The sequence below is a fragment of the Neurospora crassa genome, linkage group VI, assembly GCF_000182925.2.
Source record: "Neurospora crassa OR74A linkage group VI, whole genome shotgun sequence".
In the NCBI taxonomy this organism is placed as follows: Eukaryota; Fungi; Ascomycota; class Sordariomycetes; order Sordariales; family Sordariaceae; genus Neurospora; species Neurospora crassa.
Window position 1 is genome coordinate 797164 of NC_026506.1, and position 26353 is coordinate 823516.

The 26353-nt window shown below is 54.8% G+C and overlaps 7 protein-coding genes across 7 annotated transcripts; 5 read left to right on the forward strand and 2 right to left on the reverse strand.

Moving 5' to 3' along the window:
• The first annotated feature begins 499 nt into the window (after nt 1-499).
• Nucleotides 500-3820, forward strand: NCU04783 (EH domain binding protein epsin 2). Its single transcript, XM_955139.3, has 4 exons — nt 500-1354; nt 1557-1626; nt 1700-1920; nt 1980-3820. The coding sequence occupies exons 1-4, from the start codon at nt 1282-1284 to the stop codon at nt 3407-3409; spliced, it is 1794 nt and encodes a 597-aa protein (XP_960232.2). The 5' UTR covers nt 500-1281; the 3' UTR covers nt 3410-3820.
• Nucleotides 3821-5501: 1681 nt separating this feature from the next.
• On the forward strand, nt 5502-11689 carry NCU04784 (hypothetical protein). Its single transcript, XM_955317.2, has 3 exons — nt 5502-5718; nt 5868-9610; nt 9802-11689. Exons 1-3 carry the CDS (start codon nt 5619-5621, stop codon nt 11491-11493), a joined length of 5535 nt encoding a protein of 1844 aa, XP_960410.1. The 5' UTR covers nt 5502-5618; the 3' UTR covers nt 11494-11689.
• A 696-nt stretch (nt 11690-12385) lies between these two features.
• Nucleotides 12386-15253, forward strand: NCU04785 (hypothetical protein). The gene has a single exon (XM_955318.2). The coding sequence runs from the start codon at nt 12498-12500 to the stop codon at nt 15186-15188; it is 2691 nt and encodes an 896-aa protein (XP_960411.2). The 5' UTR covers nt 12386-12497; the 3' UTR covers nt 15189-15253.
• Nucleotides 15254-15564: 311 nt separating this feature from the next.
• NCU04786 (SNF2 family helicase/ATPase) lies at nt 15565-19984 on the forward strand. Its single transcript, XM_955319.2, has 3 exons — nt 15565-17025; nt 17079-17457; nt 17521-19984. Exons 1-3 carry the CDS (start codon nt 16008-16010, stop codon nt 19715-19717), a joined length of 3594 nt encoding a protein of 1197 aa, XP_960412.1. The 5' UTR covers nt 15565-16007; the 3' UTR covers nt 19718-19984.
• Nucleotides 19944-22297, reverse strand: NCU04787 (bfr-2). Its single transcript, XM_955320.3, has 3 exons — nt 22098-22297; nt 21931-22036; nt 19944-21872 (listed from the first exon to the last, which is right to left on the reverse strand). The coding sequence occupies exons 1-3, from the start codon at nt 22165-22167 to the stop codon at nt 20138-20140; spliced, it is 1911 nt and encodes a 636-aa protein (XP_960413.3). The 5' UTR covers nt 22168-22297; the 3' UTR covers nt 19944-20137.
• Nucleotides 22298-22472: 175 nt separating this feature from the next.
• On the forward strand, nt 22473-24000 carry NCU04788 (cytosolic Fe-S cluster assembling factor NBP35). The gene is made up of 3 exons (XM_955321.2): nt 22473-22658; nt 22734-22863; nt 23071-24000. Exons 1-3 carry the CDS (start codon nt 22596-22598, stop codon nt 23805-23807), a joined length of 930 nt encoding a protein of 309 aa, XP_960414.1. The 5' UTR covers nt 22473-22595; the 3' UTR covers nt 23808-24000.
• On the reverse strand, nt 22935-26334 carry NCU04789 (RanGTP-binding protein). The gene is made up of 3 exons (XM_955322.3): nt 25960-26334; nt 25830-25864; nt 22935-25750 (listed from the first exon to the last, which is right to left on the reverse strand). Exons 1-3 carry the CDS (start codon nt 26137-26139, stop codon nt 24034-24036), a joined length of 1932 nt encoding a protein of 643 aa, XP_960415.3. The 5' UTR covers nt 26140-26334; the 3' UTR covers nt 22935-24033.
• Nucleotides 26335-26353: the final 19 nt, after the last annotated feature.

The following is a 26353-nucleotide window of genomic DNA, read 5'->3' on the forward strand; positions in this document are numbered from 1 at the left end:
AGGATGGCGCAGGGCAATGACCAGACTCGGAGGGGTTGGTTACTAACACATGACAACTGAACTCAGGTAGGAAAACAATTCGGTAGTCATCGGCGGATATAAGGTACGCAAAGGAGAAATCAAAGGCTGACAGTGGGTAGGTTCCTGGGTTCGGATATTTGGACTACTTACAGCCCAGATAGTAGAGGTACATGACCCTGACATGATGATCGGCTACGGTATAAGCTGCCGAAAGGGGTCTAGCACTAACAGGCGGGTAATCTTGAAAAGATGATGGGAAGGGAACAGGAACAAGGACGACGATAGTGCCCTGTTGCTTGGGACCGAATCAACTGCGTAATCTCAACCTAGGTAGGTAGCCCAGGCTGGGAAGAGGGATTTCTACCTCTATGTACCTACCTACACTAGATACCCAACGATACATGAGTGTCCAAAACAAGCTCGAATCCATACCTAAAGGCTGCTTGCTGGTGGTGGTTGGTTAGTAGTCTAGTGAGAGGTTTCTTTCTAACAAACCGATGGGAGTTCCTTGCGCATTGGACTGGACCTGAACACTTGCTTGCGCGTCGCATCGTCACATTTGTAACAGTTGGTGGCCAACTGCCTGCTGAGCTTGGCCCCTCTCATTCAGGTCCCTCTTCCTTCTTCCACTTCTTCCGTCCTGTTCCTCCCAACATCGCCCTAATCACCTGCTCCCAATTGACGCCTCCTAACCTACCTACCTACCTAGGTTCACACGCCAATCGTCCAACCTAGACTAATCTCCAAACATCCAATCCCTCCTCCACCCGGTCAACATCTTTTCCCACTCCCCCCGGCGCCGCTGTCCTGTTGACGGACGAGGATCCCCAGACGACCAATTTACCCCAGAGTTTAGAACAAGACCGACCTTGAACCTGCGCGCTCCAGACCACACACACGGCAAGACAAAGGCACAGCTTTTGGAACGGTACACACAACAAGCCAGCCGAGCGAATATAATTTGAAACCACGGCCTATCGTACCGAAGTACCTTGTGAGCGGCGTGGACCGATCGCCAAACCGTCGCACTACAACATCAACCACCTTCCCTGCCCGTCTGTAATTGCAATAGCTCCACTGCCGACTGATTGTAATCAGACGCTAACCACCGACCGACGGCTTCCCGCGACACGCAACGAGAACTGTCCCGCTGAGCGAGACTCCCCCGACACAGCCTCTCATTCTTCTCTTTCCTTTTGACATCGATCCGATCTATCAGCTTAGTAGCTTCTTCGACGTCGAAGAAGCCCGCCGCCCATCATGTCCAAGGTAATTCGCAGCGTCAAAAACGTCACAAAGGGTTACTCGGCCGCCCAGGTCAAAGTGCGCGATGGTGGGTCATTCCTCGCTCTCTTTCTGCTGTCGCTACTGCCTCCATCCTTCTCCCACCCACTGCGCTTCTCCCGCTGCGGTGATGATGCCATGTCGTCCTTGGCATTGTGCGCTTCCAACTGGCTCGCTGGCCGACAGCCACACATCACCACCTCGTTTGGAGACATGGCTTGGCTGACATTGACGCTTTTGATCGATTATAGCGACAAGTAACGACCCATGGGGACCTACAGGAACCCAGATGGGGCAAATCGCCCAGATGACGTACGGCACGTAAGTTCACCGTCTCGAGTTCCTCAAGCGACTACACCGGGTTCCCGTTAGTGACTTGTTGTACCAACTGCAGAAGCACCGAGTTCTACGAAATCATGGACATGCTCGACAAGCGACTGAACGATAAGGGCAAGAACTGGCGTCACGTCCTGAAGGCATTGAAGGTTATGGACTACATTTTGCACGAGGGATCCGAGATGGTGGTGACGTGGGCCAAGCAGAACATCTTTATTATCAAGACACTGCGCGAGTTCCAATACATTGACGAGGAGGGCAAGGACGTTGGAAACAACGGTAGGGAACACACGCCAATTGGAGGCCTTGTTTTCAGTATGCTGACGTTCTACTACCAGTCCGTGTCGCCGCCAAGGATCTTACTGCGCTGCTCCTAGACGAGGAGAGATTGCGCGAGGAGCGTACTGACCGAAGAGCCTGGAAATCGCGTATGCAGTACGGAGAGGAGATGCCCCAGCACCACGCCGAACCGTCGCGTCCCCGCCCCCGGCAGCATAGAGCACAGTATGCCGACGAGGACGATGCAGAGTACAAGTTGGCGATTGAAGCGAGCAAACACCAAGAGGAGGAAGACAGGAAGCGACGTGAGAGGGCTCTCGCCGAGGTGGACGACGATGATCTCGCCAAAGCCATCAAGCTCAGCAAGGAAGAGGAGGAGCGAAGGCGACGGGAGCTCGAGGAGACGAATGCCGCGGCTTTGTTTGATGATACCCCAGCGCAGACGACCCAGCCTCAGTTCACCGGTTTCAACCAAGGCTATCAGCAAGGCAGTGCGGTGGATTTCTTTGCTAACCCACTTGATCAGAACCAGCTGCAGGCTCAACAAACTGCTTACATGAACAATGCATTCACCGGGTACGGGCAGCAACCAATGGGATATCAGCAGACGGGATACCAGAACGGCTTCCAGAACGGCTTCCAGCCCCAGCCTACCGGCATTTACGATCCTTACGGTCAACAGCAGCAGCAGCAACAGCCCCAAGGATTCATGGCCCAGCCAACGGGCTACAACCCATACGCGAACCAGCAGCAACAGCAGCCCCAATTCGACAACTCCTCGTCGACGTTGCAGCCCGGTAGTAACAACCCTTGGGCCAGCAACAACAACAACAACAGCCAGCAGTCAGCCATCAAGCCAATGCCGACAGGATCGAACAACCCATTCGCGCAAAAGTCACCGTACAAGGCGCCATCGATGCCGGCATTGAGCAGCCTCCCCGAGCAAAAGACACTATCGTCCTTCCCCCAGATCTCCGTTACTTCCTCTAATTCGCCATTTAATACCTTTGGCTCGCAGTCCCAGCAACAGCAGCAGCCCCAGCAGCAACAACCTCAGTTTCAACAGCAACCGCAACAGCCCCAGCGAGAACTCAGCGAGCATGAGCAGAAGCTCAACGCCCTGCTCGCCAGCGGAGAGGGCATGGACACGTTCGGCAACACGGGTAATCTCCGTATTCCGGCACAACATACCGCCCCTGGAACGTTTGTCAACAGTGCAGGTGCTGGCCTGAACAAGATCACGACCGAGGCGACGGGCAACAACCCTTTCTTGAAGCAGCAGTTCACGGGCTTGCCGACTATATCGTACGGAGGTCAGCAGATGCCTGCGGCGACGGGGCCGGCCGGTATGGGCATGAACATGGGTTACGGCGGCATGAACGGGGGATATCAGCAGCAGCAGATGGGTAGCAGCAACCCATTTGCGGCGGGTGGTCAGCAACAGCAAAGGCAACAGCAGGGTGGCCAGGGTGATTTGATCTCTTTCTAGGAGGAGGGAGATGAAGACGGTGGCGGTGGCAAGAGTGCTCAAAGGTCGAGCAACTGAGTAGAAGGGGCCTGAATAGCGAAAGAGGTGGAGAAACAACCTAGGGAATCGGGAGCACACAGGGATTGAGAGCAAGGTGTGTGAGAGAGAGGAACAGAGTTATTGGATTGGGAAGTGGCTCTAAAACTCTGACTGCGTTGTTGTTGATTTCATGGTGTATAGGGTTGGGATTTTGTTTGTATGGTATTATTCTAGAGACCCCCCAGTTAACTTTTTCTTTATCGTTTCAAAGACGCATTATTACACGAGTGTTCAACGTTTCTACGTTCATGGTTTGTGTTTGGGGGTGTAGATAGAGTCCAGTCGCTATTCGACCTCAACATAAGTAGAGTGGCACGGCTGATTTCAAGGCACCAAGGGGAAAGAAGTGATCAGCGCGACGAGCTACCTCTAGCCGAGTAACTTCAAGCAGGCACTGGTGATAACGGCAAGAGACAAACTGAAATAATAAGAAATCCACGGAACGTATCTGAGATTTCGATACTCTGCAATGTCTGAGACAGCACAATCACACCAGAACGACCGAGAAGACGAGAACAGCGAACTGTCCAACACCGGGGGATTTATACCCCATTTCAAACCGGTCACCAACTTCAACTCACGTCATCTTCTTTATCGTTGCTCCCGTCATCCTGAAACATTAAAACAGCACCAAGATCTCCCAAAGTGAGGCTATCAGCAGAGAATGTCGGCTCACAACATATACAATTTCCTCTGAGTGGTCGAACGCGCTGTGACCTGTTAGTGATTGTTAAGCAATCCCGCAAGGCAGACTGGCTTTATTAATAAGCTCGGCCTCTATTAGCCAACCAGGTCGCTAAATTGAGGTGACTAGGCGCAAAGAGGCCAGGCAACTGCGCCGGATGTAGCACCACGTGATTGAGGAAGTGAGATGAGATGACCAACTGGTGTCGTCGGGCTGTCGGACGAGAGGAGACTTGGGAGAGTTTGGGAAAGTATAAAGAGCTGGCAGAGTTGCCTTGAAATGTTTGTTCGCTAGAGTCATCCATCATCATCTTCTTTTACAACTTCATCTTTTTTCTTCCTGACTGACTGTTGCCTTGTTGCCAGTCTATCTGTGTCTCTGCCGGGTCTGTTCAAAGTGTCATTGATTTGAATGTTACGGTTGTTACCTTTGACCAATTATCATCAGGTGGTCATAGCTTCCGTTTTTCCCTCTTGCGTGGTCCAACTGCCTGCGCGGGCGAAAATGGTGCACGAGCCATTTCCCGCTGTTTAAGAATCCAGTTGGACTAGAGAATCATCCACATTGTATGATTGGTTGGAGGACAGACTAAGAGTGGATCCTCAGTTCTTGGCTTGAGCCCGGCCGCTGTTGTTCCCCTGCAAATTTGACGAGTCGCCCAGGTTCCCTTCTGTCTCAGTCTCCAAGTTCTCTCGCTGCTGCCCGTTGTGTTGGTCTGTGTTTTCCAGGCTGTCGGTCTGGAGTCCATCGGCTTGAAAGTGTGTCGTTCCGTTGTCGTTCACCACTCTCATCGCGCCTTCACCACCCGACCGGATTCAGCCAAGCACTGCTCACTGACTGCCTCACAGAGCAGAACGGAACAAGGCGTTGAAAGAAACCCTTCAAGAACCAACTGAAGGAGGTGGTCCACGCTTTGCGATATCTCAGCTGGCTACCTTACACTATTCACCCTTTTTCTAGCCTTTGGCTTCACCGCTATTCTTTGATCTTTAGTTCTGTTTTGACCAGCCCATTATCAACAAATCTCTATAGTCGAGGCTCAGCTATTTGTGGTGTTTTCTGCCGGCCTCTTTCCCCCCCCCTCTCCTCCCCCCCCCAAAAATACTCGCGCACCAGGGTATCGTCAGTCAACCCGTCCATCGCCTGACCCCCCCCCCCCCCCCCGACCGTCGGTTTTTTTTGGACCAACGCGTCAAAGGGTGCCACTTCGCGCATCCAAGACATTTCTTCTCCCCACACCCACAACATCCAACATTCGCATCCACATTTCAATCCATACATCAGTCTGCATCGATTGATCAACAACAAACAAGTGCATCACCACCAAAGCTAAAAAAACCGACCACATCACTCAACGCCTCCACCCCCATTGTGCGCCCAACGCGCGAATCATCGATTTGTTTCCCCGTCCCTCTGCCGCCGACTTGACGGCGCGAGAAGGACAACATGTCATTCTTTGGCGGCGGTGGCTTCGGCCAGAATACTAACACAGGCTCCGGCTTTGGCTCGAGTGGCTTCGGCACCAACACCGGCACCACTGGCACAGGTATGTTTACTTCTTATTCCCCTCCCCTTCGTCGAACGTCGTTATCGTCGACTCCCTCTTTCGGAGCTCCAAGCTTCCCTCGCTTCTCTACTGCGTCATACTCCGCACGCGGTCCCATGCGAAAGCTAACATGCGACCTCGTCGTCCAGGTTTCGGCGCAGCCACTACTGGATTCGGTGCCCCCGCGCAAACAGGCACCACCGGCGGTGGCCTCTTCGGCAGCGGCACTACTGGCACGACAGGTGGTGGCTTCGGCACCAACACGGCGGGCGGCTTTGGCACCGGTGGCGGATTTGGAGCTAAGCCTGCCTTTGGATCTACCCCTGCGACTACTGGCGGAGGTCTCTTCGGATCTTCCACGACTGCGACCACCGGCACTGGCGGCTTTGGCAGCACAGGCTTCGGCTCGAATACCGCGACCACCGGCACAGGCTTTGGATCTGGTGGTGGTTTGTTCGGCGCTAACAAGCCTGCGACCACCACCGGCTTTGGCGCTCCCGCAACTACTGGTGGGTTCGGCGCCACCAACACCACCGGCGGCTCTCTCTTCGGCGGCGGCGGTACTACCAGCGCCTTCGGTTCCGCCAACAACCCCGGCATCGGCACCAATGTTCCCGACCCCCCGGGCACCGCGATCGTCCCCTTCGCTCCTTTTCAAGAAAAGGAAGCCAACGGGTCTCAGGTCTCGTTCCAGAACATCTGTTTTATGGATGCTTACAAGAAGTGGTCCCCCGAAGAGTTGAGATTGGTCGATTATCAGCAAGGAAGGAGATTCGGTGGTCAGGGCGGCACTGGTGCTTTCGGAACCTCTACCTTTGGATCGACTGGCTTCGGCGCCAACACTGGCACGACTGGCGGTTTCGGCAGCGGCACCACCACTACCGGCGGCGGCGGCCTGTTCGGCAGCGGCACTACTGGCACGACGGGTGGCTTCGGCTCTTCGACCACGGCGAATACTGGAGGCTTCGGCTCTCAGACGACGGGGGGTTTGTTCGGTCAGCAGAACAAGCCCGCCACTGGTGGCCTTTTCGGATCGAGCACGACGACTCCTGCCACCGGCACTGGCCTCTTTGGTAGCGGCGGTACGACGGGAGGATTTGGCTCTGGCACTGGCACGACGACCACCGGCTTCGGTCAAAACACTGGTACTACTGGCGGCGGTCTTTTTGGGCAGCAAGCTGCTAAGCCTGCCGGCTTCGGCTTTGGAACTACTGGCGCTACCACCGGGACCGGCACCAGCACGGGCACTGGCTTTGGTTCGGGTACAACCGGTGGCTTTGGCACTACGGGCACCCAAGGCACTGGTGGAGGTCTGTTCGGAAACACTGCTCAGCAGAACACTGGTGCTACCGGCGGTGGCCTCTTTGGTAACCAGCAACAAACCCAACAACAACCCGCAAGCACGGGTTTCGGTGGCTTCGGTACTCAACAGCAGCCTGCTACAGGAGGCGGTTTGTTCGGCAACACCCAGGCAAAGCCCGCTGGTGGCCTTTTCGGCAGTGGCACTACTACTGCTCCTGCTACTGGTGGTGGTCTCTTTGGCACTGGCGGGACCACGGGTGGTTTCGGTCAGCCGAGCACCACTCAGGCTTCTGGTGGGTTGTTTGGTGCTAAGCCTGCGGCTACGACTGGCACTGGTCTGTTTGGAACCACCCCGGCTCAGCCTGCTGCCACCGGTGGACTCTTTGGCGGCCTTGGTACTCAGCAGACTCAGCAGCCTGCCACGGGAGGCGGCTTGTTCGGCACTGCCAACAACCAGGCGAAGCCCGCGGGTAGTCTCTTCGGCTCGGCTCCCGCTGCTGGCGGTGGCCTCTTCGGTAGCGCCCCTGCCCAGCAGAACACCGGCTTGTTTGGACAGACCAACACTCAGCAGCAGGCTGGTGGTCTTGGAACCTCCCTTCTCGGAGGCGCCCAAAACCAGCAAGCTCCCCAGGCCTTCTCTGCGGGTATCAACGATATCAACGCTTATGGCGCTGCCACGTTGTTCTCTAACCTGCCTGACAACCAAATCCAGAACCCTGGTCCGCTCGCCACCCCCCTCAACGGTACTTCCAAGGCCAAGAGCCGCTCGATCCTGCCCATGTACAAGCTGAGCCCGGCGAATGCCTCTCGGATGGTTACGCCCCAGAAGAGGGGTTTCGGGTTCAACTACAGCACCTATTCCTCCCCGGTTAGCACCCCCGGCGGGTTGGGACAGAGTCTCTTGGCTGGTAGCGTCAACCGCGGTCTTGGAAAGCCCGTCTCCACCACTAACCTCCGCCGTACCTTCAATGCTGAGGACAGCATTCTCACCCCCGGTGCTTTCTCGGCGAACAACAACAACCGTCTGCTTGGCTGCAGCCACAAGAAGCTTATCATCAACAAGGACATGCGCAGCGACTTGTTCCAGTCTCCGGCGGCCAAGGGCAAGCTTCTGCAGGACGGCAACAGCACCAGTGCCCGTAAGTTGACCAAGAGAGTCAGCTTCGACACCAGCAACGTTGAGGCGACCCAGAACGGTGCTGCCTCGCAGCAGGAGTTCCACGATCTTGACGATGACAGTGACTTGGGCTTCCTGAAGCCTTCCTCTGCCAATGGCCGCACTAATGGCGCTGTCAACGGCTCCAAGGCTTCCGATGCCTCCCCCGAGATGGAGCAGGTCAAGGGCAACGAGCTTGCCATTGTTCCCGAGGAGTCTTCTATCGCGTCTCCTTCTAGTGTCGACGCCAAGCCTGTCAAGCAGGTCGATGCTGGCTCTTACTGGATGTCGCCCAAGCTGGAGGAGATCCAGGCCATGAACAGGGTACAGCGCCAGAGCGTTGTTGACTTTACGGTTGGTCGTGAGAATGTCGGAAGTGTCCGTTTCAAGGTCCCCGTTGACCTCAGCAACATTGACGTCGAGAACTTGTATGACAACATTGTCCTCTTGGTGCCGCGCTCCTGCACCGTTTATCCCAACGCCGCCACCAAGCCCCCGGTCGGCAAGGGCCTGAACGTTCCCGCGTTGATCTCGCTCGAGCACAGCTACCCTCGTGGCGGACTTCGTGTCGGCGGCCGTCGCCTTGAGAAACACATCGAAAGACTGAAGACGATCACAGATACCATTTTCGAGAGCTACGATATTCCCACTGGTGTTTGGTCCTTCTCCGTTGAACACTTCACCACCTACGGTCTTGTTGATGACGATGAGGACTCCGAGGATGAAGAGATCACCGAGGTTGAGCCTACTCCGCGCCCTTCGACCGAGGCCGTTGTTGTTAAGAATGAATTCACCTCACCCGAAGTCGACCCCGATGACACCTTCGAATATAGGCACAGCACCGGCCGTCGCGCCATCCCCGGCGCCTTTGACCAGCGCGCCATGTACGATGATGAAGAGCTTTTAGATGCCGATCAGCAGCAGGGTATGCACTCCTCTCACCCCAAAGGAGCCGATGCTCCGTTGCCGTCTCGGGAGTGGCCTGACGATGAGAGTATGGTGGATGGACAGGACGCGTACGATCCCGATGCTGAGAAGTCATCCCAGCTTGACCACGAAGAGCAATACGACCTCGCCCTCGCCCAGATCGCCGACAACACCAACAACGTTCCCGCCGGTGTCCTCAGAGCGCGGATGAGAGCCGCTAAGAGATCGACAGCCCCTACTAAGATCGAGGTTGCCGGTGGTGATGATTGGACACAGATTCTGCAGGCGAGCGTGCGGGCGCCAAGGACGGTAGATCGGAACTTGCTACGGGAACAAAACGAGTCGGGCGAGGCATGGGAGGCCAAAGAGAGCGGAAGTCCTGCTCCCCGCGAGCCAGTTGTGCATGAAGGGCAAGGGTTCGCGACGAGCATTGACTTGATGAAGTCGCTTTTCGAGCAGGCAAGGGGCCCAGCTCAGCCTGCCCCTCCAACAGGGGGGTTCCTGAAGGTTGGTGCTTAGCCTGTTTCTCCTTTCCTTACCTTACAAGCTTCCTTTTTCTTCTGATGTGTCGTCTGCTGCTCAAGCTTGGTCTATGTGTCTTGTGAAGCTTGCACGGCTATTTTGTACCTTACTACCTTTCTATTCGCCTACACTATTTGTTGTTTGAATACAGACTAAGACTTTCTCTTGCTTTATAGTGGCCGTACCAAAAGCTCGATAAGGGTGATGATGAAGCCGCCGCCCCTGCTCCCCGTGCCACCTGGGGTCCTAACGAGCTCTTGATCACCACTGCCAATGACGAAGCTAGCCTTATCCCCGTCGAGGGTGGTGCCTCTGCCTCGGAAACCAAGACAGCCCTCAATAAGCTCCAGCAGTATATTGAGACTACTAACGCCCACCACGATGTTCCTCTGAATGAACTGAAGGATCTTACTGAGAACGATCCTGTCTGGGACTTGGCTTTCCTTCTTGCCAATGACGAGGCTGAGCTTCCCGCTTTCTGGAAGAAGTTGGTCGCTGCGGATACTGACCGCTTGCTTAAGGAGGCGTCTACTCCGGAGGAGAAGGCTATCATTCTTCTCGCCGGTAACCGCATCTCTGATGCCTGCGACCAATTGATTGGCGGCAAGGACTTCCGCCTCGCCACTCTTCTTTCCACCATCGGTTCCCAGAGCAAGGACCTGAAGACCCAGTTGGATGACTGGAGAGAAGCGAATGTCTTGTCTGAGATGTCTGAGCCTATTCGTGCTCTCTACGAGCTCCTCTCTGGCAATGCCTGCGTTTGCGCTGGTGTCAAGGATGCCCCCATTGAGAGCCGTGCTTCCTCTTTTACAATTGCTGAGCGCTTCAACCTCAGCTGGATGCAATCCTTCGGTCTGCGTCTCTTTTACAACAGCAAGACGGCCGATGGTGAGCTCGACGTTTCCAAGGCCATCTACGCTTTCCAGGACGATATCGAGCAAGACAAGGAGCCTGAACCTGAGAGCCCCTTGTGGACTCTCCTCAAGACCTTCGCTACCCGTGAGTTCAACTGGGCGGAGTCCGACCGTCTCGGCTGGCTGCTCACCCGCTCCATTTACTTCACCCACCTCATTTCCTTTGGCCCCGACGCCGAGCAAAAGCTCGACCAGGCCTCCGTCTCCTTTGCCTCCTCGCTTACCGCCCAAGGCCACTGGGTTCCCGCCACTTTTGTCCTCCTCACACTTTCCGACCCTGTCGCCCGCGAGACAGCCATCCGTGACCATCTTGGCCGCCACGCCCACCTCATCGGCTCCTACCATGAACCCAAGTCCCCCTTCTCGGCCCTCCGCCGATTCGGTGTCGCCGAGTCCTGGATCTGGGAGGCCAAGGCGCTCGACTTCCGCGCCAAGCAAGACCATCGCCAGGAGTTCCTGGCGCTCGTCTGGGCGGGCAACTACAAGGAGGCGAACACGGCGTTCGTCGAGCGCGTCGGTCCCGATCTGGTCATCGAGCGCGACTGGAAGAGGTTGGTCAAGTTCGCGCAGCTGCTATTCAAGGTTAAGGAGAAGCTTGGGTCTGTGCAGGAATGGGAACGTGGAGGAGCGGCGGTTTATCTACTTTATCCGCTTAAGGTTGCGGCGCTGAGGAATAAGTTGCCTGCTGGAGAGGATGAGGAGGACGAGAGGAGGCTTGACAAGTTGTTGGTGGACGGACTGGTTGCGCTGGGTGACAGACTCAAGGCGTCGGGCGCGAGTGATGTCAAGAGGGAGGCGGCGGTGGCGGATATGGCGGAGGAGTTGATCAAGGGACGGGTGAATGGTCAGAGCGAAATGGGTGGTATGGGTGCTGATCCGAGGTTGTTTGGGCTGTTACCGGAGGATGTGAAGGGGAGGTATATGAGGACTATGGCGCTTGAAGGGATGTGCTAATCTCTGGGAACTGATGTGTGTGTGGGTTGATGATTGGTCTTGGTTCGTAAGGCTAGGATAGATGATGAGTTGTTGGTTGGACGGTCTGTCCCAGGTGGAAGGATGACGACGAGTGAGAAGCGAGAAAAGAGTACGAGTAAGAAAAGAGCCTTCTGAGACTTAGTTTAGTGGTATTTGGGATTTTAGCGGTATACAGAATGTTTGCTTGGTTCATTTGAGTGGCGTGTGTGTTGATGAGGGTGAGTGTGAGTGTGTGTCTGTTAGTCTACGGAGTAAAAGGGGACTATAATTGGTTATGATAATATGTAGTATATATATTTTATGCCCTGGTCCTTCCAAACGTAGATAGTCATAAAACTATAGTAGTTGGAAACACCTCCAAAGTAAAGTGCCAGATGACAAATGTTGATGTAGCTACAGATAAAGAAGGTTATTGCTAGCCATGAACGGGATTTTCTGTACACGCGTAGCACGCTAAAGGAGCTATTCAATAGCGATCACTATTTAGCGCCAAATTCTCTTCCACGACCACGACCACGTCGCAGGAGCTGAGCTTACACTGCCTCAATGAGTTCAGAACTCGGATTTGATAAGGGTCATTTGTCTTATCTTTTACTCAGGTCATGGTGGAAAAGCATACTAGGGGCTGCTCATGTTACGAGGCATTGCTGCCTAGCATCCGGACGGGAAGCGTCAATACGCTAGTATACAGTAATTTACCCATCTGGACCCTTCCACTCCTACAAGAATCGACGTCATTGAGTAATTTTCCCCGGGCAGATCATAACGGTCAATACAAGGGTAAAACTCTCTTCACGTCTATCTGACTTGCTCACCACCACCACCACCACCACCATCTCTACCTGAAACATATCTTTTTTTTTTTTTTCCTTTTTTTTTTCCTTTTTTCTTTTCTCCATCCTCACATATCCATTCCGTCTCCTTCACTTTCCACTTCCCACTTCCCACTTCATCACTCCCCCCCAAACCAACCCCTCCCGCTTATGAACATCCCATCAACAAGAACATCCAACAACCAAACTGTCCAGAAAGCAACAATGACCTCCCCAGAGGTATCCCACCACCACCACCATCATTCTCCCCCCTCCAATCCGGGCCAAGCACTAGCCCTAGCAGACCTCCCCCACGAAATTCTTCTCCTCATCTTATCCTCCCTCCCCACCGCCTCCGACATTGCTCATCTGGGCTTGACCTGTCGCCGCCTGCGTCAGCTTGTGACCTCGGAGGGGTGGCGCGCCTTTGTGATTGCGAGGTTTCCTTCGCTGGTGCAGAGCATTCCTGTTCCTGCTCCTTCTTCTTCTTCTTCTTCTTCTTCGCTGCTGCTGCTGGGAGGACAACGTGGAGGAGGGCAACATGGAGGAGGGCAACAAAAGGGAAGTGGAAATGGACAACAAAATGGAAGTGGAAGTGGAGGAGGAGGAGGAGGAGGAGGAGGAGGGAGGTACGGATGGCAGGACGTAGCGGAGAGTTTGACTTGGCAAAGTAGGTGTTGGGATAAGCGAGCGGTGGGGTTTTGTGCTATTTACCCTGCTTCGGACTTTGGGGGTGGAACTGCTGGAGGTGGACATGGACAGAGAGGAGGAGGAGGAGGTGGACAGGGACAGGGACAGCAAAGGGGAAACATGTTTCAGTCGGTGGTGGATGCGCACTTTGACTTTGCGACGGGGAGGGAATTGCTTGTCTGGGGAGCGGGGGAGGATTTGGTAGCGAGGAGGAGAGATTGGGGAGGTGGACAGCAAAAAAGTAAGAGTGCGCCAAAGTTTAGTTGGTTTAAAGCCAGTGGGCACGAGGAAGGGTTTAGAAAGGGGTATGATGATGTGAGGGCTTTGCATGTGGTGAAGGGGGATGTGCCGCTTTGTGGTGGTGGGCGAGGGAAGGGATCCGGAGGAGTCAAGAAAGACGGAGGCGGAGAGGAGGATGGAAACGGAAGAGGGTATGGAAGGGCGGTGGTGGTGGGGAGGGATAATGGGGATTTGGCCCTGGTGGAGGCGGAGGGGGAGAGGTTTGGGAAGAGGATTGTCAAGTTCAAACCACATGAAGGGGAGGAAGGGGAAAGACTGGTGCAGGATACGATTAACAGCGTGGATGTGTTGTATGATACCCCAGGGGGAAGGAGGTTGGTGGCGGCGGCGACGAAGAAAGCGGTGGGCGTTTATGCTTTGCCGGATGGGGAGGAGGAAATAGGGGAAGACGAGGAGGTGTCACCGGTGGTGGTCTACGATCTGCAGAGGAGCGTGTTGGACAGCAGCACGGCTCAGTTGTGCAGCGCAAAGTGGATGGGCGGTCAGGGAAATGTGATGGCTTTGGCGCTTAAGGGGTGTAGTGAACGACTGCAGTACCTTTCGATCACGGAGTCGGGGTGGACGCATCATACTACGGCGAAGAGTATCATCCGCTCGGGAGGCGTGGGCGGGTTGAGTATTCCTGATGCAGATATCTGTGCGAACTCGCTCTCGCCTGTCTACGCCAATCCCCACGAGCAAAAGTCGGGCGGGACAACACTGCTTCTCTCGGGATGGAAAGACGGCACCTGTCGCCTTCAGGATTTACGAACGTCCTCTCCGTATGACGCCGTCTACCAGGACAATATCCAGCCTTGGGACCATGTCGAAGCCATCCTCACCTACGGAACGGAGCGCTTCGTTGCCGGCGCTGGTAACTCGGGCGCAACCATCAAGATTTTCGACTTTCGATGGCCGAAACCCTACTCCTACACCTCGGCTCTCCCATGTCTCGGACGCCAACCGTTTCCCAAGCCTCACCAACCTTTTTCCAAGGCACCCAACGCCTTTGCCACCGGCCGTGCAAGATGCGACCATCTAGTGGGCCTGGAATGTCACTGGCATTCGCTCTCAAAACACCTCTACTACCGGCCTAACGCAACCATTTTCCTCCCGCGCGGCGTGCCCGGTCACGAACATGACCGCAGCAACCAACACGGCTTCACCCGGACATGGTCCCTCGCCAAAGCCTCCGACTCGGCTCCCAATTTCTACTTGGGCGTTTCAGGGGGAGTGATCGAAGCCAACCTTCAACCGACCCCTTCAGGTCCTTCCAAACCGGTAGAAATCGACCCCATCTACGGTTACAACTACCCCTACTTCACCGGCCCGTTGCCAGTCACCCACTCCACGTTCTCCCCCCACTCCTCGAGAAACCAACCCCAGATAAACCAAGGTGTGGCGGAAGCGTACACAGCCGTTCCGATCAAGTACTCGCTGATGGAAACGGGCGATGGATTGTCAGTGGAAGCGAACGACAGATCAATTCGCATGCCGAGGATGATGGGTCCCTTTGAACCTTCTTCTTCTTATGCTAACCCTGGGTCACCGTTCGGGAGGGTTCCTCCCACGGCGCCGAGGGCAGATAGGGAGCGAGCGGCGGCGGCAGCAAGAGGAGGACATGGGGGACGAGGAGGTGGGCATGGGCATAGGGGAGGCCCAAGTTTGGGTTGGAATGGAAATGGGTGGGTGACGAATAGGGACGGGTCGGCGACAAGCCAGAAACAGGTACGGGAGCAGTGGAAGGAGGGAGTGGAACTGCCGGCGGGAGTGAGGAGGGAACATCACCGGTTGGATTTGAAATATCAGACGACGAATCATTTTGTGGCGTTGTTGGAGGATGAGAAGGAGGAAACGGGGTTGGAGGGAAGGGTGGAGAGGATGGTTGTTTGAGTTTACATATATAGAGATTTGAGGGTATTCGTGGAAGGGAAAGATAAAAGCGCTTATAGACTCTGATGGCTTTAGTGTTTTTTTTTTTTTTTTTGGTTCAACATTCTCACTTCAACAGGTGGTGATTAAAGAACCTATGTTTGTATGACTTGCTGTCCTCCTCTTCGTCTTACATAGGAGGAAGCCAGGGTTGGGGTTATACGTGTATTTTCACCATTTTATTTACAGTACACCGCGGCGAGGGCCCCGGTGAAGGGCTCACTGCGGGGGCGGGGTAAGCTCCCTGCCGGTTGCCATGCTGGTTGCCCCCTGGGATGCCATTCCCGAAGCCAGATTCGTCACTTTGTAAACACTTGCGTCCAACAAGCTTGCAACACGCGACTGTGTGGTTTACGACCCCGCCCTCGGAAAGTGATATTTCGAAGTTGATGACTGAGGAACGCCAACTGGCAAACATTCCGTGTACATAAGAAAGATATCCGAGCTGAATCTCAAGACTACATCAACTCTTCCTCCTTCCCTGAATCCGTGGAACTTTTAGGCAGCAAACTGAAGCAAGCCGCCACGGGACACCTTTATATGTTGGAAAACTTGGAAGTTGACCTCAACACCAAACAACCTGCTTTCCTGCCCTGGCTGGACTGGAGGCACCCATTCATCTACAGAAAGTGGCAACATTCCGAAAGCGAGCTCCTGACCAAACAAGCAAACAAACAGTGCCAGTGCCTTGCAGAAAGCGCAAGCGACAACCTCATACTTATCGATCCAGCAAACCTACCTTCACATCTAGGGAAACACCACCCCGCCTAGATTGTGACCATGGCCTCCCGTCGCCAACTTTCCGAACCCTTTGCCTACGACTCCTTGAGTGACGAAGATCTCGATCTCATCAACTCACAGGCCACAGACGAGGGCATCAGCATGTCATCCTCACAACAAGACCTCTCCTTTGCCAGTAGCAGGGGTAGCAATGGCACGCCTAAAGGGAAGAACAACAACAACAACAAGAACACGTCCTCACCCCGCATCTTCAGTGGAGACGCAGATGTCGTTGACTTGACGGCTAGCAGCCCTACTACACCAAGCCATCCTTCCTCCGACAAACGGGAACAGTTTCATGGTGGGGGAATGACCGTCCACGGCCTCGGTCAAAACCATGCCTCCACACCCATCCCCAAATTCGGCCAGCCCACACAGCTAGTATCCCAGTTCACGCCCGTTAACACCAACAACAACACCAAGAACGCTGCCAGCCATCACGGCAATGGTAGCCGCGGCGGCACCAGCAGCCACGCCATCGGCGGATCCAAGTACAACAACCTCTTCAACGACCGAGGCAAGAACCGACCCGAGTTTCACAAGGACTTGTACAGATCTAGCGGACCTCTCAAGGCCAATGCCCCGTCAAAGCCGGAAATCAAGAGAAACAGTATGGGCATGCAGCTGTTCAGCTCGTTGGATGTGGACCCGGCACCGGCACCGTCGCCGTTACAGCCGGGTAGGGGCACGGCTTCGAGGGGGACTGCGGCCGCGTTTGGGGAGAATGTGTTTTATACTGATCCCGACAAGGCGAAGGAGGATCTGAAAGCGCTGTTGGAGGGTGGGCTGGAAGATGAGGAGAGTGAGGATGAGGGAGCCAAGGCAAAGACGAAGGGTGCGGTGTCAGAGTCCAAGAAGAAGGAGGAGTCAATTGTTTCTTCTACTGGGCATCTACCTGGTCTGGCTGTTCCCTTGCTGCCGCATCAGGTTGAGGGTGTCAGATGGATGATTAACCGCGAGCTTGGCCCTTTGAAGCGCGGCCGTGTTCCCAAGGGTGGACTCCTCGCAGATGATATGGGTATTTAGACTCTGTGTTGGCCTGTTTTTGACTCTATGCTAACTTTCATCTAGGCTTGGGCAAAACATTGCAGTCCATTTCCTTGATCATTGGCAACCGAAAACCCGAATCGTCCTCCGCCCCAGGCTGGAAAGCCCACTTCAAAGACATCAGCAAGGCCACACTTGTCGTTGCGCCACTGGCTCTCATCCGACAATGGGAGGCCGAACTGAAGGATCGCGTCATGCCCGACTTGAACATCAAAGTATGTGTTCATCACGGCCCAAAGCGATCTACAGTTCCCGCCGAGCTCGCCAAATATGATGTGGTCATCACCACCTACCAGATTCTGGTGTCAGAGCACGACAAGTCTCACCCCGACCCAAACAAGGGCGCGCAAGCAGGCTGTTTTGGCGTACACTGGTTCCGCGTCATTCTCGACGAAGCCCATAGGTAAATTCCGAAGGTCATATATATACTCCAAAGCTTCACAAAGACTAACATATGACACCACAGCATCAAGAACCGCAACACCAAGGCCGCCAAGGCATGCTGTGCCTTGCGCTCCGAATACCGCTGGTGTCTCACGGGCACACCTATGCAGAACAATCTCGACGAGCTCCAATCGCTCATTCACTTCCTGCGCATTGCACCTTACGACAACCTAACCGAGTGGCGAGCCCAGATCGACACGCCCATGAAGCAAGGCAAGGGCCACATTGCCATCCAACGCCTGCACAGCATCCTCCGCTGCTTCATGAAGCGCCGCACCAAGGAAGTCCTCACCGAAAAGGGCGCGCTCGTGGCCGGCGGTAAGGAAGCTCTGGCCAAGGCCGAAGAGAATGGCGAAAAGGCACCTGAAGCCGCCTTCAAAGTCACGGAGCGTAAAGTAGTAACCATCGAGACGGAGTTCAGCCCCGCCGAAAGTGCCTTCTACAAGGCCTTGGAGGAGCGTGCCGACCAGAGTCTCGAGAAGATGATGAAGGGCCGCACGGTCAACTACGCCAACGCGCTCGTGCTGCTGTTGCGGCTGAGGCAGGCTTGTAATCACCCTAGATTGGCGCAGACGAAGCTTGACAAGGACCGGGATGCGTTGGCGGTGGACTCGGCGACTGCGCCGACGGCTGGTGGCAAAAAGAAGAAGAACGCCTATGATTCGCAAAGTCAGACCAGTAGTGTGGATGACTTGGCGGATATGATGGGCGGGATGGGCATCCAGGCTAGGCAGTGTGACATGTGTCTGGGGGAGATGACGAAGAAGGAGATTCAGGAGGGGCAGTTGAGATGTCAAGGGTGTGAGGATAGTTTGAGCCAGTTGATGAAGGAGCAGGAGAGTACGCAGGAGAGCGTGGAGAGCAAGGAGAGCAAGAAGCACAAAAAGAAGAAGGTGAGCGTGGTGAAGGAGAAGGTGAAGGTTGAGAGGAAGACCAGGGGAAGGGGTAGGAAGGTTGTGGTGGACAGTGATGATGAGGAAGAGGGAGGAGAGTGGGAGGACGAGGAGGAGACACCTAAGAAGGACAAGAAATCTCGCGATAACAGGAAGCGAGTCGTCGATAGTGACGATGAAGAGGATGAAGGCACTTGGCTGGTGGGAGAGTCACAGAGAAGCGCACTCGACCTCGGTGTTGCTGGCGGCACAGACGACGAGAACGCCGAGGGCACCGGTGAAGACATCGACTCCAACGAAGAGATCTCCGAAGACTCAGAGGACCCGGAAGAGGACAGCTTCGTCGTCAAAGATAGTGACGATGACGACGATGACGACGACGAAAGCGTCAACTCAGATGAGATAGTCGGCTCCGGTGACGAAGACGATACCTTCGCCTCGGTCTCCAAGCTCAGCTCGCAAGTCGTCAAGCAATCCGAATCCGAGGAATCAGAAACCGCCGCCTCCTCCTCTGAAGACTCTGCCATCTCGGACTCAGAACTCGAACACTCCTCCGAAACCGACTCCGAAGCCGAATACGGCACCAAGCGCAGCCCCAAAGGCCCCGTGCAAATCTCCTCCAAGATCCACGAGCTCATCGCCATCCTCCGCCGCGAAGCCCCCACCCACAAGTTCATCGTCTTCTCCCAGTTCACTTCGATGCTCGACCTCGTCGAGCCCTTTTTGCGGCACCACTTACCGGACATCAAGCACGTCCGCTACGACGGCAAAATGTCCAACGACGCGCGCGAAGCGTCTCTGCATTCCCTGCGCAAAGACCCGCGCACCCGTATTCTGCTGTGCTCGCTCAAGTGCGGATCCCTGGGACTCAACCTGACGGCCGCGACGAGGGTGATTATCGTCGAACCCTTCTGGAACCCCTTTGTCGAGGAGCAGGCTATTGATCGCGTGCATCGGCTGACGCAGACGGTCGATGTGGTTGTCTACAAGTTGACGGTGAGAGGGACGGTGGAGGCGAGGATCCTGGAACTGCAGGAGAAGAAGAGATTGTTGGCGCAGACGGCGGTGGAAGGGTCGACGGAGAGAGGGGGGAACAAGAAGAAGAAGGGCCAGGGGTTGAAGTTGGGGTTGCAGGAGATTTTGGACTTGTTCAAGCATGATGGTAGTAGAGCTATCCATGGTGCCGATAATGGCGAGTCTGGATACGGTGAGGAGAATGCTGCTGCTGCTGCTGCGGGGAGGACGCCGGTGAGGAGGACTGCTGGTGCGGCGGCTAATCATACGGGGACGAGGAGGGAGCATGAGGTTTTTGGGCGGAGGTGGTGAGATGGATAGGAGCAATGGGCTTATAGATGTGGTTATGATACATGATGAATGGCTGGACTTCGGTATGCTTGGTTTGGTCTGGAACTTGTCTGGGTATAGGTACAGGATGTTAGCATGTTATGTTTATAAAACTACTTTGTTTGTTGAGATGTGTCATTTCTTAGCACTTCCAAAGGATGGAACGAGCTGGATAGGGGTTCGTATGGTTATTGCTGTTGCGTAGTTACCCAATTTGAATTAATTCATGATAATCGAAGAATGAAGCTGATGATGTCAAGAACATGTATATTCCTTTTGCACGCCTCGTAAATGCGGGTATTGCAACAGACGAGCATTCGCTCTCTCTCCAACTATAATCTATGCATGTTTCTCATCCATATTCAGGATATATCCTTCTCCCTCGTACGTCTCTACCGTCACTCACGACCGGAAAAGCTTCAAACCAGCCTCCTCAACGTTAACACCACCCATCTCCTCATCCTCCTCCGCCGCCTCTGCCTCCGCCTCATCCTCCTTGAGCACCATCTTCTGCCCAAACAGCGTGCCAAAGAACCGATCGATCGCATGCTCCTCCCATGACCTTCTATCCTCCGGCGCCATAAAGTTCTGCAACTTCTCGTGCACCGTGAACCGCAACTTGCGACCCTTGCTCGCCTTCCGATCCACCTGCTTCCTCGTCTTGGCCTCCTTGAGCGCCGCCCACCTGACGGTCGCCACGGACTCTCCAGGCGCAGCGGAATCCGAACTGCGCTGGTCGACTAGCTCCTTAAGCAGCAGCTGGTAAAAGTCGGCGTCGTCGTAGATGTCGGCGTCTTCCTCGACCTTCTTGGCCGCCTGCGCGGGGGCGCACGAGCGCGGCGTGCGCGCCTTCTTGATGAGGCGGTCGGCGCTGAGGAGCTGGTCGTCGAGCACGGAGACGAGCGATTGGGAGCCGGCAGACTGCGCGAGGCGGCGCTCCTTGGTCATGCTGGCGGTGGTGCTGCGCACGCGGGTGGACCACTTGTCGAGGACCTGGCGGCGGTACTTGTTGGCGGGACCCTCGACGGCCTCAAGAACCTCCCAGATTTCCTGCGCGGGCGTGTCGAGCTCGATGGCGTCGCGCTTGCGCTTCTCGCCGGCCTTGGCCTTGACTTGCTCGGGGAGGAAGCTGTTGCGGACCGAGTCGATGGTGTTCCAGAGCTTGACGGCGGCTTCCTCGGCGGCCTCGTAGGGCTTCTCCTTGAAGTTTTCGGGCTTCTCGACGCAGTTGAAGGTGTTGGCGGCGATGAGGGCCTTTTGGAGACGGATGCGGAGGTTGAGGATGGAGTCGAAGATGCGGCGCTGGGAGCGGACGGCAACACCCTTTTGGGCGTCGGCCTCGGCGGCTTTCGAGAAGGTGGAAACGATCTTCTTCTCGTCTTCGGCCATGATCTTGCGGAGCTCGGCGTTCACGTCGTTCTTCTCGTCATCGTCGCCAGACTCATCGTCCTCATCTTCGTCTTCGTCTTCGTCATCTTCGTCCTCGTCCTCGTCGCCGGAGCCTTCTTCGTCATCCTCGTCGTCCTCTTCGGAATCGCCCTCTTCGTCGTCGCTGCCGGAGAGCAGAGCACCGTCAAGTTCTTCCTCATCATCCTCACCCTCGTCGTCCTCCGTCTCTTCGGCCTCCATGTCGAACAGGCCGTTTTGCTCGCCCTCCTCAGAATCCTCCTCGTCTTCCTCGTCTTCCTCAAGATCCTCCTCATCATCTTCCTCCTCTTCATCATCCTCGGAGCCGGACATAAAGTCAGCAGCAGTGGGCCTCTTCTTGATGCGAACCGCAAGGTCGTCCTTCTTGGAGGTCTTGGCTGGTGTCTTGGGCTTGGAGCTTCCACGGAAGGTGAACTTTTCCGCCCAGTCTGCGTCATCCTCCCCTAGCGCATTGTCGCTGGAGATCTCGGCGTCTTCGTCGATGTGATCGCGTTCGAGGTCCGCGGTATCTGGGTCGGCGAACTCTTCGGAGCCGGTCTCGGACTCGCCATCTTCGAGGTCGTCCTCGTCATCATCATCTTCCTCATCGTCTTCCTCCTCGTCCTCAAAATCTTCTTCGTCGCTCTCCTCTAGGGCCTTGCGGCTGACGCGGGTACCGCTGTATTCGGGGCCGAGTGTGGGTGCTTCTGCTTTTCGAAGCTTGCTCTTGCTGTTGGGTGTGGGTTATTATTAGTTGATGTTGTGTTTTAGGAAAGGTATTGACATACCCAACTGTGACATAGTGTTCCGTCTCGGCGCGTTCAACATCGCTGTCGGCTTCGCTTCCGCTCTGATCATCGTCACCATCGCGAGGCTCGGCTTCAGGATCGTAGTCTGTAGTGATGCAATGTCAGTAACTGGGGGGTCTTGGGGTTGTAGCTTTCGTTTGTCATACCCTTTGCAGGCTTCTCATCGAACATGGAAGCCCGCAGCTTGTTGCTCTTTTTTGTGGTGTACAATGGCATGGTATCGGCTCTGTCTGGTGGTGGTGGTGGTTGTGGTGTTGGCGCCAAAGAAGAGGAATAATTCGAGATGGCGCCTGAATGAATGGTTCTGAAAAATACAGAGGATCCGAATTGATGGAACAACGGGAACAACCCCACGCCCGAAAAAATCAGAGCTTTGCCTGGGAGAACGGGAAATTTTGGCGGTGACAGCGGGCAGATGGCAAAGTGGGGACCGATGAGCAGGGGTCGGGATGCACCAAGAAACGGGCTCCACCCGTTGCGACCACTGCAGTGTTCCTCGGGACGCCAATTGGGGAAAGTTGGGGAACTGAACTTCACTCACTCTGACTTCAGTTAATGGCGGCGACTTCATCTGTTGAAATAAAAAGCCAATTCTTGCGTTTCTCAGATTTCTTGAGTTTGGTGACTAGGCACAGGATAAAAAGATGAGACCAACAATAAGCCGGCTGTTACAAGCCACAAGACCTCTCCAGCATGAGAATCCACTGGTAGGTACCTACCTTTCCCCCGACTTACACATTCCTTGACTCGGAGTTCTTGACCAACACCACATCAAATTATAGGGCCTCCCCAAAACTGGTACCATTCCACGTTTCCAACGAGGTCTTCCTCAGAAGCGTAAAATTAAAAATGTAGACAAGGTCATTGCCGTCTCTTCAGCCAAAGGTGGGGTCGGAAAAAGCACAATAGCTGGTGAGTGTTCCCCATCTTCTCACCTCATCCCTGTCCAGCCACTGGATCAGGGGGATGTAAACAGCATCACACCTCCTACCTACAAGTCAGAACATACCATACCCCACAGGCACTTATCTATCCTCTTTATGGCTCAGCAACTCCCACCAGAATTCCCTCTTTTCAGTTCTTTCTATTTTATACATCTCTAACCCAGTCATGTCATAGCAAACCTCGCCCTCTCCCTCTCCCGCCTCGGCTACACAACCGGCATCCTCGACACCGACCTCTTCGGCCCCTCCATCCCGACCCTCTTCAACCTCTCCTCCCCCTCTTTATCCCCTTCCCTCAACCCCCACAACCAACTCCTCCCTCTCACCTCCTACGGCGTCAAGACCATGTCCATCGGCTACCTCCTCGGGTCCGAAGACTCCGCCCTCGTCTGGCGCGGTCCCATGCTCCTCAAAGCCATCCAACAGCTTCTTCACGAAGTCGACTGGTCCCACCCCTCGCTCGATGTTTTGGTACTAGACCTCCCTCCCGGGACGGGCGACACCCAGCTTTCCATAGCGCAGCAGGTCGTTGTGGACGGAGCGGTGATCGTGACGACCCCGCATACACTGGCGATCAAAGATGCGGTGAAGGGGGTGAATATGTTTAGAAAGGTGGACATTCCGATACTGGGGGTGGTGCAGAACATGAGCGTCTTCTGCTGTCCTGGGTGCGGGAAGGAGACGCATGTGTTTGGCGGGACCGAGGGGGTGACGAAGGTGTGTGAGGAGATGGACATGGAGTTCTTGGGGGATGTGCCGCTGCATCCGAGCATTGGGGAGGATGGCGGGAGGGGAAAGCCGACGGTTGTCAGTGAGCCTGGGGGAAAGGAGGCGGAGGTGTTTATGGGGTTGGGGAGACGGGTGGCCGAGTTGGTTGGGTTGGGGAAGATGCCTTTTGCGGGGAGGGAGTGAGAGGTTGGGTGGGAAGGGTTGGTAAAGAAGGAAGATGATGGATCACAGGACGGGTCTTCCAAGTCGAGGATGAACGGTACTCGAGTGTGTAGATGGTTTGTATATGCGGCTATCAAGTATAAAGATCTTTGTTGTACAGAGACTTCAAAGGAGGCATCGTCCATTTTTTCGTCTCAAGGTGCTGTCACTATCGCCCCTTTTCTCCTTGGTTCCGTCCCTCATCAGATTAAGTCGACTTGGTAGGCGTGTCAGTATACGGATCAAAGCCCATACGCCTCTTCGCCTCGTTCCGTATATCCCACTTTTCCTCGCCCCGTAGCCCGGTCGTCGACGTCTCCTCCAAGAAGAAGGTAAGAATGTGATCTGGAATCGACAGGTGTGACGTCTGCTGGAACTCCTGCAGGCTGCATAGTCGTATCAACATTTCCATGAGCGAGAGTGACGAAGTGATGGCACCGAATGGTGACCTGGCCACGAACGAGTCCATGCTGTTGGGTTCCTTTTGAGCCCCTTGCACTTGTGCTGGTGTCTGGAACAGCTGCTTGCCATTGGCTCCTCCTGTTGGTAAAGATGATGTTGATGACAGAGGCGATGGGACGTATTTCCGTTGGTTCGGAGGCGTGTTTGGGTAGGGCTGGAGGGAGACGTTGCGAATTTGATCAATGAGTTTCGAGTCGACTACCTTGTCGCGTGGTGTAGCTGACTTGCAAGACTGGATGCTGGACTTATCATCACCATCATCATCGTCGTCAGACTCGTCATCGCTCTCGACAAAGACCTCCAGGGCGAGCCATTCAGGGTCCAGATGCGATGGCAGCCCTAACGCTTTCCTTAATCGACCTTCTTCTGCCGCCGTCGCAAGTTCAGTAGACTTGGTCTCTGCCAGCAGTTGCGCATCAATATCGGCTTGTTCGTCGTCGTCTTCGGCGGCCGTGTCATATGCTGTTTCTCCTTCTGATGCCTCTGCTTGCTCCGGATCGGCGTACCATTGGCGTTTGAGCTGGACCGGATTAGGGGCATGGAGGTCTCTCTTCAGTAATAACACCGGGTTGTTGTCGCCCTCCTCAGCATTACCGATGTTCAGGAGTCGCCCTGTGTCGGTGTAGAAAATCTTGGAAACTTGATGTATGGGAATGGAGTCTCGGATTCCAGCCATATCGATGCCGTCGAATGGCTCACCTGCGGCATCATCATCGTGTACACGTCCGTCGTCGAGATCTTCAATGATCTCCAAGTGATAGGCATACTCGTCTGGGCGGCCAAGCATCGAAAGGGCCGAATCAACGGCAGCAGAGTACGCGTTTACGGGTCCATCAGAAGACTCACCGGGGCAGTATCCGCGAGTCTTGTCAAACTTCCAGCCTAGCGGTGTGCGAACCAGCCGTACACGAGCCTTGTGCACCACCTCTTGCCAGATGGGTTTCCGTTCACCTTCGCCAACACCATATGATGGCTCCCTGGTCCATGTCTTGCCTCCAGTGCTAGGAGTGGCAGGAACGGAACTGGCACTTTTCAGCCTGGAATGGCCGCGGAAGAGCATGTAAAGAGATAGTGTGAAAGAAGGCCCGATGGGGACTGCTCGGTTAGGGTTGTTCACAAAGTGTGAGTCCCCGAATGACAAGAAGGCACTCGCCTGCATCAGTCTCGACGGAGAGATGCCAGCGTTCACTGTCGTGTTCATCCTCTCTCCCGAGGCCGTGATGGCGAGTTGGATCAGAGGGATCTCTCTGTCTATGCGGGCCAGTAGTTCCTTCATCTCCTTGATAATGGTTAGCAGCTCAATATGATGAGCTTCCGACATGCGGGCTTTCTTGCCATCGGAGCGGGAGCTCTCTTCGGCAGTAGCAGCATCGTTTAGGCGCTTCCCGAGAGAAATGATGTCTCGATGGAGAGACTTGGCAAGAGGCACAGCAGCCTCGAGGAAGACATTGCCACGGCCAGATCTTGGACACAGCGTTAGTCACATTCTTGTAAGGGCCAAGGACAAGGTAAGTAGTAAGAAGAGAGGTAGGTTGGGCATACTTGAACTCGATCAGGTCGATAGCTGGTGAAACAATCTGAAGTGGGGAATATTCGTATTAGCAAGGGGTGTCATGTCTTTGTTGGAAGGGGCTTTAGCATTGTTGGGTTCGGAATAATAATGGCCACTCACCTTGATCTTACTATCCAGAAGCTTCTGCAGCTTCTTGAGCTCGGTGTACACTCCTTTGTCGTCGACCGTCTTGAGCAGCCTCGAGCACTGGTTGACGGCGTAGGTGGAAGTGATTGCGATGCCTGATCTGATGGCGTAGTTGACCGCATGAGACCCGAGCTTGGCCAACAGTGCGTCCATGATTTGCTCAAGTTAAGAATGTGTGGATGGTTATTTGATTGGTACGGTGTATATCATATTCAGTTCCTGTCCTATTTGATAGTTTTATGTACGGAATCAGGTAGGTAGAGGTACCTTACTGTAATGCTCTCCGGCAGCAAGTGAACTTGAACGAAGCGATGCCTAATTGTTAGTGTTCGTCCCGTCCGTTTGACGTTCAGGTCCTCAAGAGTGA

Bases quoted from the DNA above. Each gene is read 5' to 3' on its own strand.
- NCU04783 (XM_955139.3), top strand. From the start codon at position 1,282: ATGTCCAAGGTAATTCGCAGCGTCAAAAACGTCACAAAGGGTTACTCG. The intron at 1,355-1,556 runs GTGGGTCATTCC...GATCGATTATAG, and splicing joins CCAGGTCAAAGTGCGCGATG to CGACAAGTAACGACCCATGG. The intron at 1,921-1,979 runs GTAGGGAACACA...TTCTACTACCAG, and splicing joins CAAGGACGTTGGAAACAACG to TCCGTGTCGCCGCCAAGGAT.
- NCU04784 (XM_955317.2), top strand. From the start codon at position 5,619: ATGTCATTCTTTGGCGGCGGTGGCTTCGGCCAGAATACTAACACAGGC. The intron at 5,719-5,867 runs GTATGTTTACTT...CTCGTCGTCCAG, and splicing joins CACCGGCACCACTGGCACAG to GTTTCGGCGCAGCCACTACT. The intron at 9,611-9,801 runs GTTGGTGCTTAG...CTTGCTTTATAG, and splicing joins CAACAGGGGGGTTCCTGAAG to TGGCCGTACCAAAAGCTCGA.
- NCU04785 (XM_955318.2), top strand. From the start codon at position 12,498: ATGAACATCCCATCAACAAGAACATCCAACAACCAAACTGTCCAGAAA.
- NCU04786 (XM_955319.2), top strand. From the start codon at position 16,008: ATGGCCTCCCGTCGCCAACTTTCCGAACCCTTTGCCTACGACTCCTTG. The intron at 17,026-17,078 runs GTATTTAGACTC...ACTTTCATCTAG, and splicing joins ACTCCTCGCAGATGATATGG to GCTTGGGCAAAACATTGCAG. The intron at 17,458-17,520 runs GTAAATTCCGAA...ATGACACCACAG, and splicing joins ATTCTCGACGAAGCCCATAG to CATCAAGAACCGCAACACCA.
- NCU04787 (XM_955320.3), bottom strand. From the start codon at position 22,167: ATGCCATTGTACACCACAAAAAAGAGCAACAAGCTGCGGGCTTCCATG. The intron at 22,037-22,097 runs GTATGACAAACG...GCATCACTACAG, and splicing joins CGATGAGAAGCCTGCAAAGG to ACTACGATCCTGAAGCCGAG. The intron at 21,873-21,930 runs GTATGTCAATAC...CACACCCAACAG, and splicing joins GAACACTATGTCACAGTTGG to CAAGAGCAAGCTTCGAAAAG.
- NCU04788 (XM_955321.2), top strand. From the start codon at position 22,596: ATGAGACCAACAATAAGCCGGCTGTTACAAGCCACAAGACCTCTCCAG. The intron at 22,659-22,733 runs GTAGGTACCTAC...ATCAAATTATAG, and splicing joins TCCAGCATGAGAATCCACTG to GGCCTCCCCAAAACTGGTAC. The intron at 22,864-23,070 runs GTGAGTGTTCCC...GTCATGTCATAG, and splicing joins CGGAAAAAGCACAATAGCTG to CAAACCTCGCCCTCTCCCTC.
- NCU04789 (XM_955322.3), bottom strand. From the start codon at position 26,139: ATGGACGCACTGTTGGCCAAGCTCGGGTCTCATGCGGTCAACTACGCC. The intron at 25,865-25,959 runs GTGAGTGGCCAT...TCCCCACTTCAG, and splicing joins TTCTGGATAGTAAGATCAAG to ATTGTTTCACCAGCTATCGA. The intron at 25,751-25,829 runs GTATGCCCAACC...GCTGTGTCCAAG, and splicing joins ATCGACCTGATCGAGTTCAA to ATCTGGCCGTGGCAATGTCT.